General features: G+C 41.6%; 1 protein-coding gene across 2 annotated transcripts in view; it reads right to left on the reverse strand.

Annotated features, from left to right (window-relative positions):
• The window catches only part of WASHC4 (WASH complex subunit 4), a 44,555-nt gene that overhangs the window by 27,935 nt on the left and 2,927 nt on the right, over positions 1-13,693 (reverse strand). For both annotated transcript variants that reach the window (XM_088676731.1, XM_035128666.3), the window contains exons 2-7: positions 7,962-8,101; positions 6,167-6,220; positions 5,747-5,812; positions 5,575-5,620; positions 2,518-2,585; positions 8-90 (exon numbers count right to left, since the gene is read on the reverse strand). In XM_088676731.1, the coding sequence (XP_088532857.1) occupies positions 8-90; positions 2,518-2,585; positions 5,575-5,620; positions 5,747-5,812; positions 6,167-6,220; positions 7,962-8,101 (457 nt within the window). The remainder of the gene's footprint in view (positions 1-7; positions 91-2,517; positions 2,586-5,574; positions 5,621-5,746; positions 5,813-6,166; positions 6,221-7,961; positions 8,102-13,693) is intronic.

Below are 13,693 nucleotides of genomic sequence, written 5' to 3' on the forward strand. Positions count from 1 at the left end.
TAATTACTTGTTACTGGTATAAAGGGCAGCCAACTGATGAACTACATTCATCACGACCTCATAGCAGCGCGTCACGAAACAAGACAACTCCTGAAATGACAAATTTTGTACAGATTAGAAACCCCTTTCATACTAAATGAGATTATTTATCCATGGATTAGTTGGGGAAGTTAATGTAGCAAAACAGTCTTGTAATGAAACACTTGAACACCCTATTAAAAAGCAACCCAACCTGTCACAATCACAAACATGAGAAAAAATATTCAAAGTATTTTAGGTCATAAATACTGCCATTGTAGTGCTTATTAGTCTAGACAATATTAAGAACTAATAGGCAGTGTAATTTCAAAACAGATTAATGTCTGGAATGGTGAATAAGACCTCATCAGTTATGCAACAGCTGTACCAAAATAGTGTTTACTTTTACTGGCTCTGTAGCGGGAAAGTGACCAGCAGTAAATCAGAACTCACACTAGAGAAACATTAACAATTACTATGTCAGCATTTTCTATCCTCTGGAAACCACTAACTGTCTCATGTATTGGAAGAATGCATAATGAAAGGAGAATTTTTTTAAAAATCTAAGTTCTCTGGAAATTTCCTGACAATATCAGGTGAAACAGTAGGGAGCTATCCAAAAAGTTATCACCCAAACCTACGTCTCTCTAAAATCAAAGGTGGAAAGAGACAAATAAAAGATATTTCATTTCATTTCACTTTTAATTTATATACAGTGGTACCACGACTTACGAATGCCTCAACTTCCGAAGGTTTCGACTTCCGAAGTCCGCAAACCCGGAAGTATTTTTGCCCCGTGTGCATTCTGCGCATGCGCAAAATAGCACTTTGCACATGAGCAAAATAGACGCTTCAACTTATGAAGGATTAGATTTCCAAAGAGCGCTGCGGAATTGATCGCCTTTGTAAGTCGAGGTACCACTGTACCGCCTTCCTATATTACTATACACAAAGCAGTTTACAAGCCGAAGAAACAACAAAAAGACAGCAAAGTTCACACATGTAATAACAATCTGATGCAATACAAAAAGTCACAATATACCATATTTTTTCATGTATAAGATGCCCCTATGTATAAGACAACCCCTACTTTTGGAGACCCCAAATTTAGAAAATTGGCATATACACTATCCATGTATAAGACGCCCCCAGATTTTTAACCTCATTTTTAAGTAAAAAAACCTTAGTCTTATACATGGAAAAATACGTTATCTGTCATAAACACAGACACCAGATGTGTAAAAGGGTTTTCAGAAAAAAATGCTACTAGCCTGTTTTAGCACTAATCAAAACTTTTCAAAAACAATTCTTCCCCTCTTATTTTAAGAGAAGTACACTGTGTACAGAAAAATGACAAGGTTTGAGCCATCGCAATCACCAGTTGTTGAAATTATGCCAGGCACAACAACATGACTTGTAGAAAACTTAGGAAGTTGAGCAATTCAGATCCTGCTTTCAGTTTTTTTAAAAAATATTCTGTGGTGGTTGGTTTCTTTCCACCAGAAACAATATTTTCAAAGTTTCTTGAACTAATAACTATTTTAAAGAATGTTTCTCTTGAAATTCAGTAAATCAAACAATATACTTCTAGCAGGAAACACAACTAGTCTTATTCTGTATCTGAAGGTCAAGCATACTGTGTGTAGCTCTGCAATTTCCTTCCACCATCACGGGGGGGGGGGGAACATGAGAAATTAAATTCTTGAGCAGGGGACCAGCAGAAAGTGGGTTGATGAGCAGCGGCTGAACTCTTTCCCTGGCATGTGTATGTTCACTCAAAATCCACTCCCTTTCTTTTCATCCCCCCCCCCCATCCCCGGTTATTAAAGGGCCACAGATAAGCAAGCATTCACATCACGGGGTTGTATTTAGACTTGCTATTTTGTGAACAGAAGGGCTCCTGACAGGTAAAAGGGGCCAATCTTCACTAATTCTGCCTTTGCTCTCATTCACACTACTTGGGTGGGTCCCACAACCCTATGGAACAGCTTTTGGAAAAGGCATGGTGAAAAAACATCCTGCTTCCTTTAGCAGAATGTACTTTGGGCAGAGTTCTGGGCATGGGTAATCTAGATCTGTCTCAATGGTTTTAAAATAACAACTTCAAAACTTGTGCTAATGGAGCATTTTAGTCATATTGGGCACTTTTTAACAATGTCCACAGTCACATCGAAATGTTAAAAAAAAAGTGGTGGACTCAAGGACTTGTACTTGCACTGCTGGACTTTTCCTAACGGCAGCTTGAATTGCTATTGAAACTTTAAAAAACAAGTTGACCAGAGACTACACAGTGGCAAAAAGACTTGAGTGCATGTGACAGTATACGGTAAGCAACACAGCTGATGGCAACTGCATAGCACTGACCCCAAACCACTAAAAGCCTGTGATATAGCAAACATTTTAGAAGCAAATGATTCTCTAGTAGACAACAATTATGAAGTCTATTAATCAGCACAAAAAAATACCATAGAAGTTGCAGAAGTATGTCCCAGATGTTACCTGTAAAAATGAAATAAATCTTCCCATTTGTATTTGGCCATCACCTTCCACCTTACTGGAATCCATAGCTTGAAAGGTAAAATGAAAGTTACAGGAATATTAGAAAACACATCGTTTACCTATTAATGACACTTAAGATGGCAAAGGGTGGGGGTTTTTTTAGTCATAATTTAAAATATACTACAACAAATCCATGCATTACCAATGGATTCCAAATGAATGATTCATTAGAAAATGCTCACTTCATGTTTAAATGCTACTTAATCACCACCCCACGTAAAGATTACCAATATTATCTATCAAAAAAGAAGAAACAGCAGAGATTTTTTACAAAAATCTTCAGAAGGTATTTTATATAGACAGGCATGAGCTGGTTCTATCTGACTGGATGTTTGCCAAACGATCATACAGAGTGGTCCCTCATGTTGTGAACGGGATCCGTTCCAGCGGCCCGTTCACAACATGAAAAGGCCACAACATGAAGCGCCGCATCTGTGCACGTGCGTGATGCAATGCGGTGCTTCTGCGCATATGCAAAGTGTGATTTACACATGTGCGCAGGTTACGGACGCGCCAAACCTGGAAGTAACCCGTTCCGGGACTTCCGGGTTCGGCGCGTCTGTAACCTGAAAAGACGCAACATGAAGCAGACATATCATGAGCTATGATTGTACTTTTTATGGCCCAAATCCCTAAGAATCATTTAGCAAATGACACATTTCTTAGTGGATATTATTTCTGTGTAGAAAAGTCCAAGCATCTTATGTGTACAACAGCAGGTGCAGCGAGTACATTCACTGGATTTTGTATATGTCATGTCAGATTCACTGTCCTGTACATCTTGTTTATGTGTTATGGGGAGCCACTGGCAATCAGGGCTTGCTGTTATATGCTCATATGGCAAAGTACATGTGGGAGCTTGTCACACATTGACTTTTCCCACCATTGCATCCCCATGGTGGAAGGAAACACACCTAACAAAGATTCTTCCTGAGCACAAGTTACAGATGTACTCTGCCTGATACTAAATTTCCCAGCTCTATCTAAATGGCTTAGTCTGCAGGGGGGAGGGAATTACTGATAAAAATGTGAGTCTTGCAGCTGCTACAGCAATCTTTGCTTCCTGCCAGTGAGGAAGAAAATCAGAAGTGCCTTGTTTTAGTTTTGGCAGCACATCACTGTATCTTTCAAAAAGGATTTAAATACAAGCACAGCATATGAGATGCAGCATCTTCCAGGAATTCACAGTTTTAAGGTAAAGTTTATTTCCTGAAAGGTCATTAACAGTTTTCATCCTTTGTGAATATTACTGCTAATGCATACTAGAAGTTTTCCTTTTACCATCTAAATTAGAAACAATTACTACACTTTAGTTCTATTGGAACTTGTATCCTACAACATCAGAAGGCCACTTCCTCCTTCAAAGCATGAACGAGCCAATCTTCAAAGGATTCACATAGCAATGTGATCTCATTCATCACACTGATGCAAGAAAGGAGACAGTGACTTTTCCATAAGCAGAAGAAACTATGCAAAACTGCCCAAAAGGTTGTGATCGGGTGACTGCCATTTCTGTGCTCAACATCCTCTCCATTTTGGCAGTAACATTCTTTGAACACAAAGGCAGCATGGATCAAGGTCCCTCATGACTTCCTCTTCAAAGCACCCTCAGTATTTTAGCAAAAACCATTCTTATGGGTTAGCAGCATTTCTATGCTGACATTAAAGCTTCCACTAAAGTATTACAATTTGGTTCTGGCAGACAGTATTCAAACTCCATCTTACTTATGGCCTGTGATTGTTCATATAGCTAACAGACCACACATTGAACACCACTAACTTTAAGCTTTACTTCAAATAGAACTACTCAGAATTGAGCACTTTTATCAATTAGATGTATCAGTTCATTACTGCCAGGCCATCCCCATGCAGAAGCAGACTGTTCACCCAGGAGAAAGGAAAAAAAAACTTCTATCTGACAGAAACCCCTCATACTTCACTGAGTCCCAATCCAAAAGGGGTTCCTTAACTTGAGGTGGGGTTTTTTTTGTGAGGGCAGCTACTTCAAGAGTGGAGCTTAAAAGTCTCTGTATAAGTGGCAAAGCCGCCCACACCTGTCTGAATCCAGGCCAAGGACATACCAATTCTGTTGACCTTGCACATCACGCTGCCATTGAGCGGCATCAACAGAAGCCAAACATTTATCTTTTGCAACTGTTTAAGCAACTCTGCCAAATGCTCAAACAGATTAAAGGTAAGGTGAGTTGTTCTCTGTGGCTTCAAATTTGGTTTCAAAACTAACCAAAGAATAATTTTCACATATTAGCAAGATGGGCACAGCAACCTTGACATGCAGAGCCCCTGGCCAGCAGAGAAGTGTTTTAATCAGATGGGCACATCCACTGCAAGGGCTATGCTCCTGAATAGAGCTACCACCGGCAGTAGCACATTTTAGGCCCTGGAGCTTTTGGCTTCAGGAAGCATCGCCTCCCACATCGAGTGGGCGTCGGAGAGATCAAAATCCAGCCCTCAAAACTTCCACCATTCTAGATAGCCTTTCGCCATCTTGGGGAGCAGAGGACACTGGATCCAAGGCCCTTTTGTCAGTTCATGAGGTTCTGTTTGCCTCCACACCACTAAAAAAAAAAATTCATGCAAGCCTGGATATTGGGATACAAGTTCCACTTTGCAATGGAACCAGTGGAGGGGAAGAAAGAAAGATGATCCATGCTATGGGGAGCAGAAGAGGAAATTCCTCCTCTCTCATACACCTCCTGGCTTGGCCGTTGCAAATGAACAGGTGTTTGGAAGTGGTGGGTGATGTGACCCCACCATCACACCCCCACCATCACCCTACCTAGTAACAGCTCCGAGCTTGTGGAACACCCTACTCACAGAGATATATCTAGTATTGCCATTGTATAACTTTCACCATAGGCTGAAGATGCACCACTGAACCCTGAGAGAACCCACCCTATTCTAACCTATCCTGGGACCTCATGGCAGATGATGTGCAAGAAATCCAACCAAAAGCAGACTGAACTGTAAAGTACTTACCTCCTTCTCCATAAAACAAGAGGCCATTATAAAATTTTGTTTCTGCCTAGGAACAAAGAAAAGATTTTTCCCCTTGAATATGAAGTCTATAGTCATACCTTCATAATATAGATGGTGAATTAACTAGTTTCTAGAAAGCAGTTTGTAGTTGGCAAAATGATGAGATATTTACCTCATATCTTAACTTTTTTATTTCACAGCAAAGGGCAGCATACACAGTGATTACTTTGTTTAGAACCTGGATAAATGAAATAGAAAAGCTAAATATTAGTACATCAATATCTATCTATCTATCTATCTCTGCAGCAAAGGGAGAGATGGGGATCAGGCCAGGGCTAGCTACATTTAGCACATTCTCTCTCTAAAATATTTCCATTCAAGCTGATTATTAGAAGAACATGTGCCTGAGTTCCCTTTTTTTCCTCCTCCCTTTCCAATTATCTTCCTTTTTGGTGTGTTTTAGGTTGTAAGTCTGGAGGCAGGAACTTTGCTGTTTGTTGCCGATATTATGTAAACTGCTCTAGAAGCCTTTTCAGCTGAAGAATGGAGTAAAAAGGTTTTCGTAATACATATTTAAAATTAAGAACTTTACCTTGTTTTCCGTATTTATGAGTTCGAGTAAGGAAGACTGTTCATAAGGCAAAAGCTAAAATAAAACAAAACAACTGGTGATTTTAGGAAGCCAGAGACCTGCCACATTACTGAATAGGCTAAAATATCCAATTACAGTTGACACACCTGTTTCAAACAAAATCTTAAGTGCAAATATACAGGCGGATTACATATATATTTTAAATTATGATACTGGCAGTAACAGAGATAGTTTGCTTAAAAAGAAAAGAACTAATAAACAAACAAACAAACCCTGTCCAAACCCTCCCCCTGTATGGGGGAGGGGGAGGAACCACACAGAGCAGAACTACAAGTTTTTCCCCCAAATGTTATTTTTAGAAACATATTAACAAAACGACAGCTATCACATGGAAACGATCTAGCATACAATGACTTGTATGATTTCTAAACAGGCCCATTGCTAGATATCACTAGGGTTCCAGGAATTTGAGGGACTTTGGAATGCACAAGGAGCTGCCACCAGAAGATTATGAAAACCTTGGCTCCCAGTCTAAATTAACCATGATTCCCATCTATCAGCTTTACCTCTATAGGTTTTCCATAATGATTTCTTACGATTACATAGGGTTTTGTTTTTTAAAGTCACACAGCTCATAAAAACTTCTTCTGAAGAGACCACCAACAGATGAGAGGATTCAACAAGGGCACCTGCTCCTCCACTTCCCCTCAGCAAATTTTAAAAGCCTTGAGCCTTGAGTGGAACTCAATGGGATACACACACACATATATAATTGTGTTTATTTTTAATGTTTGCTTCTCCCCTCCCCCTGTTTTTTCCTGTTTGTATGTTAGTTGTATGCTGCCTAGAGTCCCTTATCAAGGGAAAAGCCAAGCTATAAATAATAGAAACAATAATTCCTGTGTTTTTATATTTTCTTCAATTTTAAATTTTGTTGCCTTTTTCTTTAAACTGCTTTTAGCTTAGGAAACACAATATATGTCTGGGGGACGGGGACGGGAAGGCTCTATTGAACAAAAACACGAAGAAGGTACCAGGTTCAATTCTGGCATCTCTAGGTAGAGCTGGGATATAAACCTCTGTCTGAAGTCTTCAAAAGCCAACAGCGTAGACACCAAAGGCCTGATTCGGTATAAGGCAATTTCCTAGGCTTCTAGGAGGGGACCATGCCTCAGGTACCCCATACCACCCTGCCTTTCCTCTGTGCCCAAGTCATCACAGGGCAGCACTGACTAGGTAGGATGAGAGAGATGGTCTGCTGCAGGGGTGGGGAACCTTTTGAAGCCACATTCCCTTCAAGGCAACATTCCAGGAACCACATGCCAGTAGTGGGCAAGACCAGAACAACACACGAGGCATAACCCATAGGGCAAGCCTTGGTTACAGTGTGTGGTTAGTCTGGAGAGAGCTAAACCATAAGACCAGGTTTGCAGAACACATTAAGCCAAATAATGGCTCAATATTGCAACAGAATAACTAAGGAGGAGCGAAGTACCCATGATTTCTTCTCCTGGAGCCCACATGCTTGCGCATTCGTGCTAAGCTATGCTTTGGTTTATGGTGACATGCAAAGCGTGTCAATGTTTAAAACAGAATACTTCTCTTCTGAAAGCAGCTGAATGCTAGACATCCCTGTACCCAGCCACACACAGAGGTCATTAGTAACACGGGATATACATTGTGCATAGCTATGCAAAGCACTACAGCCCTATTCCAAAGAGCTTTAGCTCACAGATATCAATTACACAACAGAATTAAATGAACAGAGACAAGTGCATAGTAAACAAAAGCTTACATTTAATGCAATGGGATCAAGATTGAAATCCCAAACATCTCCTACGGAGTCATCCAATGCATCTTCAATTCGCTTCAGCTGAGAAGTATATGCCTCTAGAAATTTCCCATAATTCTTCAACTGTACTCCAACATGAATTTCTAAAAATAAATTGTATTCCATTAGGACAGGTTATTTGTTATCATAGTCATTAAACTAGCATCTCTTAAACCTTCAACAGAGACAATCTAGATCACAGGTGGTCAACTTGCTGACCTCCAAAAAGTTGTGGAACTACAACTCCCACAATTCCTCATCATTAGCCGTGCTGGCTGGGGCAGACATGAGTTAAGTCCAACAGCACCTAGTAGACCAAAGGTTGGCCACTCCTGACCTAGATAAATATGCTGTTGTTCAAGTGAACGTCCTGTGTGTGCCTTTTTTGTTTTTTGATTTAAAAGATCTATTTCCACAATAGGCGATTTTACAATGTTGTGTATGCAAATTTAACCTCATACAAAGGACCTATCTGTCCAAAGCAGAACAAGACAAAGTCCACATAAAGTTACATGAACTTCTGAATGTATGAATCATGTATTTATGTACTAAACTGTAACTACCGGTAGTCACCCCTATTTTTCCAGGGATATTTTCAGTATCCTAACAACAATATGCAACATCACTAATATTAGCAGCCTTGGAATTTAACCAATGTTAACTCCAACTTTTAAAAAGGAATCAATGGCGTGACCAGGATATTAAAGGTCTGTTAAGCTAGGAGTACAGCTAAATGAGTGGGAAGTTATTTCTCAAGCTAGAATTTTTAAAACTATTGAAAACAAAACTTGTTGAGGAAGAAGCACTGTAGCTTCTGCAAACAGAACTCATGTTTCATCAACCTAAAATTATGAGTGTCAGCACTTAGGAGTAATCTGGCACACATTATAAACTTAGATTTCCAAAAAATATTTGACCAAGCCCCCAAAGGTTTCTAAGTAATCTTAGAGGTCATGAGCTACGGCGAACAGATTCTCTTAGAGACCAACTGAAGAACAGGAAGCAGAGGATATAAAGAAACAGTTCTCACAATTGAGGGAAGTAACCATTAGGGTCCACTGTTTTTAAACTCCTATTAATTAATTTATAATTAACTGTAGTTGAGTGTCAACTGTAGCAGTGTTAGCCAGGTTTGTAGATGACACAAACAGATTAAAAATATGGTAAGTCAAAGAAACAGTGAAGAACTCCAAGAAGCTCCCCTCAAACTGGATGAATGAGCAACAAATACGTAAATGAGATTTACTGTAAGTACAACGGAATGGGGAGGGGGAGCAAACTCTCAACTTCATAACTGACAGGCACAGTCATTGAATGTTCTGTCCAGGAAATGGTTGTGAAGTAAGCTCCAGGAAAACATCAACTCAATATGCAGCAGCAGTGAGAAAAGAAAATTCTATGCTAGGTGGATAGAGAAATCTTTCTCATAACATTAGAACTCAGGGTCACCAATAAATCTGATTAGCAGCAGATTCAGAAGAAAGAAAAGACTTCTTCACACAGTATATGGTAAGATTATTGAATTTGCTGCCACCAAGGCATGGTGATGGCTATTGGCTTAAATGGCTTCAAAAGTGATGAACCAGCTAAACATATTTCATGTTCAGAGGCAGTGTGTCTCTGGGACAGTGGTGTTGTTGCCTTCATGCTCTCTAGTTGTAGATTTCAAAGACTAGGTGGATCATTGAGCTGATCCAGTAGGACTGATCTAACGTTGCCGTTTTCCATCAATGAACATCTACAAGCTGTATGTTAGGCAAGGATTCTCAAAGCAACAACTTTGAAATGGTTTTTTTTTTTGCTGATAGGAGCTCCTTGCTTTGGAGCGGATATATTTTCTTCATTTAGAACAAAGCAGGAAACTGTTTTCCTTTCCCACACAGTCAACTAAACATGGTTGCTTATAATAAAGCTTTATTCAGTTTCTCTTAGCAGAAGCAATGAAACTAGAACCGAGCAATATTTGCAGTTAAATAATGCATTACTAGTACTAGCATCTTTACTTTTAGCAACAACATACTGTGTTTCTCATATTTTAAGGCATCCCTACAAAATAAGGCATGGCAGGATTTCCAAGGGTTGGTGAAATATAAGGCATACCTTGAAAATAAGCCGTACCGGCTTGTGGTGGGAGGAAAAGGAAGATGTCTCCTCAGAACCGGATGCTGCTGCCACGTGCAGCTCCGTCCGAGTGGGAGCCGGCAAGAGCTGCAGCACACCCAGCTGGACCCACAGCTCAAGCTGCGAAAAGCCCCGGCAGCTGGCAGGCAGCTGCCCCAAAAGGGCGCCAAAGGGGCACGTAATGGCTGGTGTCCAGCTGAGCGCGGCAGCCAGGAGCTCCATGCAAGGCGGCAAAAGCTTCCTCTCCTCCTCTTCTTGCAGAACCAGCGAGACTATTGCCTAGAGTGGCAGCAGGCGCGTGGTGCCACTCTAGGCAGGCGTCTTGCTGGTTCTGCAAGAAGAGGAGGAGAGCTCCATCCCCGGGAAGGTGCCCGCTTCCGCCCGCCCGCCCTGCTGGCCATGCTGAGTGTTCCCTGCCCTGGCAGCACAACAAGCACTAAAAAGTGTGGGGGCCACCTGCCTCACCCCTCTCTGCCTCCTGCTAGCTTGACCCGGGAGCTCCTTGGGGACACATGGAGCCATGGGAGGAGGAGGGGGGAGAGAGAAAGAGAAGAGAGCCCAAGGAAATGGAGGTGATGATAGAGGAGGAGGAGGAGGAGGAGGAGGAGGAGGAGGAGGAGGAGGAGGAGTAGTGGTGGGGCTGCGAGAAAAGAAAAGAGGCACAAGGTTGTGCCGGGGTTATCTGTTTTTACTGGAGAGGAGCAGGGAGGCTGGTGGTGGGAGTGAAACAGAAATCACGGGGGGGGGGGGGAGAGATCGCGACTTTTTTCCAACAACCCAAGAAGAAAGTGGGGAGGTGTGCGCGCACGCTTTTTTGTGGTGATGGTGGGGGGAGAGACATTCCCCAGGCAGCTTGTATTGGGGCCGGTGGCGGAAGCGATAGCAGTAGCAGCAACAACAACGTCATACAGTAATAAGGGACTTAACACCACAGACCAAGTCTGCGTCTCTCTCTCTCTCTCTCTCTCTCTCTCTCTCTCTCTCTCTCTCTCTCTCTCTGTGTGTGTGTGTGTGTGTGTGTGTGTGTGTATGTGTGTGTGTTTTCTCCCCTGCTGGCCGATCTCTTCCTTTCGCCTGCGTGCTTCCCCATCTCTGTCTTTTCCCCTGATTAGAGTGGGTCGCTGAGAAGGTCTCCCTGGTGGCCGTAGTTTTCCCCCCCTTTCCCGAAACCAAGGCGATTTTGAGGGTGAGCGGAAAAGGTGGTTTGAGGTGGATCCCAGCCAAGGCAAGGCGGCCGTGCTGAGCATTCAGCTGCCCGAGCAGCCGGCCAGGGTTTCTGGTTTTGCCTCCCTTTTTGGGTGTGTGCGGGATCTTGCCCGCTGCGCCTTACGAGAAAGCTGTTTACCAAAGGGAAAAGGGGGGAGCTGCACCTGACGAGCTGCTGCCTGCAATTGCAGCAGATGAAGATGCAGGCACTCGGTGCAGGGTCCGAGAGTGAAAATGGAAGTCCCAAGCTGGCAGGGGGGCGCTGGAGGGATCCTTGAACCAAGGCGCCAGAAAGGCTTAAGACGGCCCTGCTGGCAGGAGCCGTGGTGCGCGAAGTTCAAGGCTTGTTGGGCTGAAAACATTGAGCTTGCATGGTATGCATGCAATGCTATTCTGTGATGCAGGAAAAGTTTGTGAAAAGCATGCTTTTATCATGCTTGTTTGGGCTCTGTTCTGCTGCTTTTGATCTCAGAAAACTTTCACTTTGTGCATGTTTAATGCAAGCTTTAATTGCATGCAATTGCTCCCCCTGAGTGTGCTTTTGCTTGGTGCAAAAGTACAATATTTATGCATGGTTTACCATACTTAATTAAAAAATAAGACATCCCTTGAAAATAAGCCATGGTGTTTTTTTTTTGAGGAAAAAAATAAATATAAGACGTGTCTTATAATATGAGAAACACGGTAAAAACTGAAAGTAGTATACAGTGACATATTGATGCAAATGCACACCAATTGCCTATACTGCAATAAATAAATGAATGAATGAATAAATAAGTGGTAGCGGTCAACTTTAAAAGGACAAGTTATAGTCAGAATATTGTTGAAACGTAAGATTGTGCTGAATCCAAAGGTAATTTTAACTCTCAGCCTGTGTTCACAACATAGCAGTCTTACCAATTCTAAAAGAATTTACACACAACAGTCATAATCCAGAGAAGATGATAGCATATACACTTGAATTTTTACTTCCATTTTTGCTAATACAGTTTCTAGCACTAAACCATCAACTGCTTTTAAATACTATGAATGAAAAGCAGCAGGTTTGTTTAAAACTGGCAGCTACAATATTGTAAAAGAAGCAAAAACTTTATAGGGCACATTTGTAAGTAAAAATCTAAGGCAGTTTACAACAATAACAATTAAATACAGGCAAAATTTCAAAAAGCTTCTAAAAATACCCCAACAAAAATAAAACCATTAATAAAATACACAATTTGTAAGACTCACAAAATATTCCTGAATCAGTCTCACAAAATCTTCCAACACCCACAAGACAAAGATAATGCAAAAGCCACTAACCCCCTGCTGAGTTTCTGATAAGAAATTTCTCCTAATGCTCAGCTGAAATCCATACTCCTCTAACTTAAGCCCATTAGATCTAGTCCTCCTCTCTGAGGAAGCAAAGAACAAACCTAAGGTCTCTGCAAATACCTGGACAACACAGAAGAGGGCCAGAAGTCCTCTTTCGCAGTTTCTTCAACTTTTTTCTCATAACGTTTGTTTTCCAAACCCCTGACCACCTCATTTGAACTTGTTCAAAAAGTAAGACGCCCAGAGCAAGACACAGTACTCCATGTGACATTAGACTAGTGCAGAATAAAGCAGAGCCATTGTCTATTGCAACTTAGAAACCACATTTCTACTAATACAGCCAAAAATTGCATTAGCCTTTCTTACACATCACAGTGCTGACTCATGTTCAGCTTGCAATAGACTACAATCCCAAAACATGGGATTGATCTCATGACACTGAGCTACACATTCTTCGTGACATACTCCCCTTCCATATCTTAGGCATGTCCTTTTTATTTTCAGCTGATTAAATTATGGTGCTGGAGGAGACTCTTGAGAGTCCCATGGACTGCAAGAAGATCAAACCTATCCATTCTGAAGGAAATCAGCCCTGAGTGTTCACTGGAAGGACAGATCCTGAAGCTGAGGCTCCAATACTTTGGCCACCTCATGAGAAGACTCCCTGGAAAAGACCCTGATGTTGGGAAAGATTGAGGGCACTAGGAGAAGGGAAAGACAGAGGACGAGGTGGTTGGACAGTGTTCTCAAAGCTACAAACATGAGTTTGACCAAGCTACAGGAGGCAGTGGAAGACAGGAGTGCCTGGCGTGCTATGGTCCATGGGGTCACGAAGTCGGACACGACTAAACAACAACAACAACAACCAGCTTTTTTTGTGTGTAGCTACACTGACTTTTTTTTAATAGGTCTTCTATTTCTTTCTCTCATTGAAACTTTTGTGATTGTTCTTTAGTAATATCTAGTCATGGAATCCTACCTAGCATTTCTCTGAGCTTATTCAAATCAGCTTTCCTAAAATCCAAGTTACATTTTTAACTATATTCACCTTTGGC

The sequence above is a fragment of the Zootoca vivipara genome, chromosome 9, assembly GCF_965207765.1.
Source record: "Zootoca vivipara chromosome 9, rZooViv2.hap1.1, whole genome shotgun sequence".
Lineage (NCBI taxonomy): Eukaryota > Metazoa > Chordata > Lepidosauria > Squamata > Lacertidae > Zootoca > Zootoca vivipara.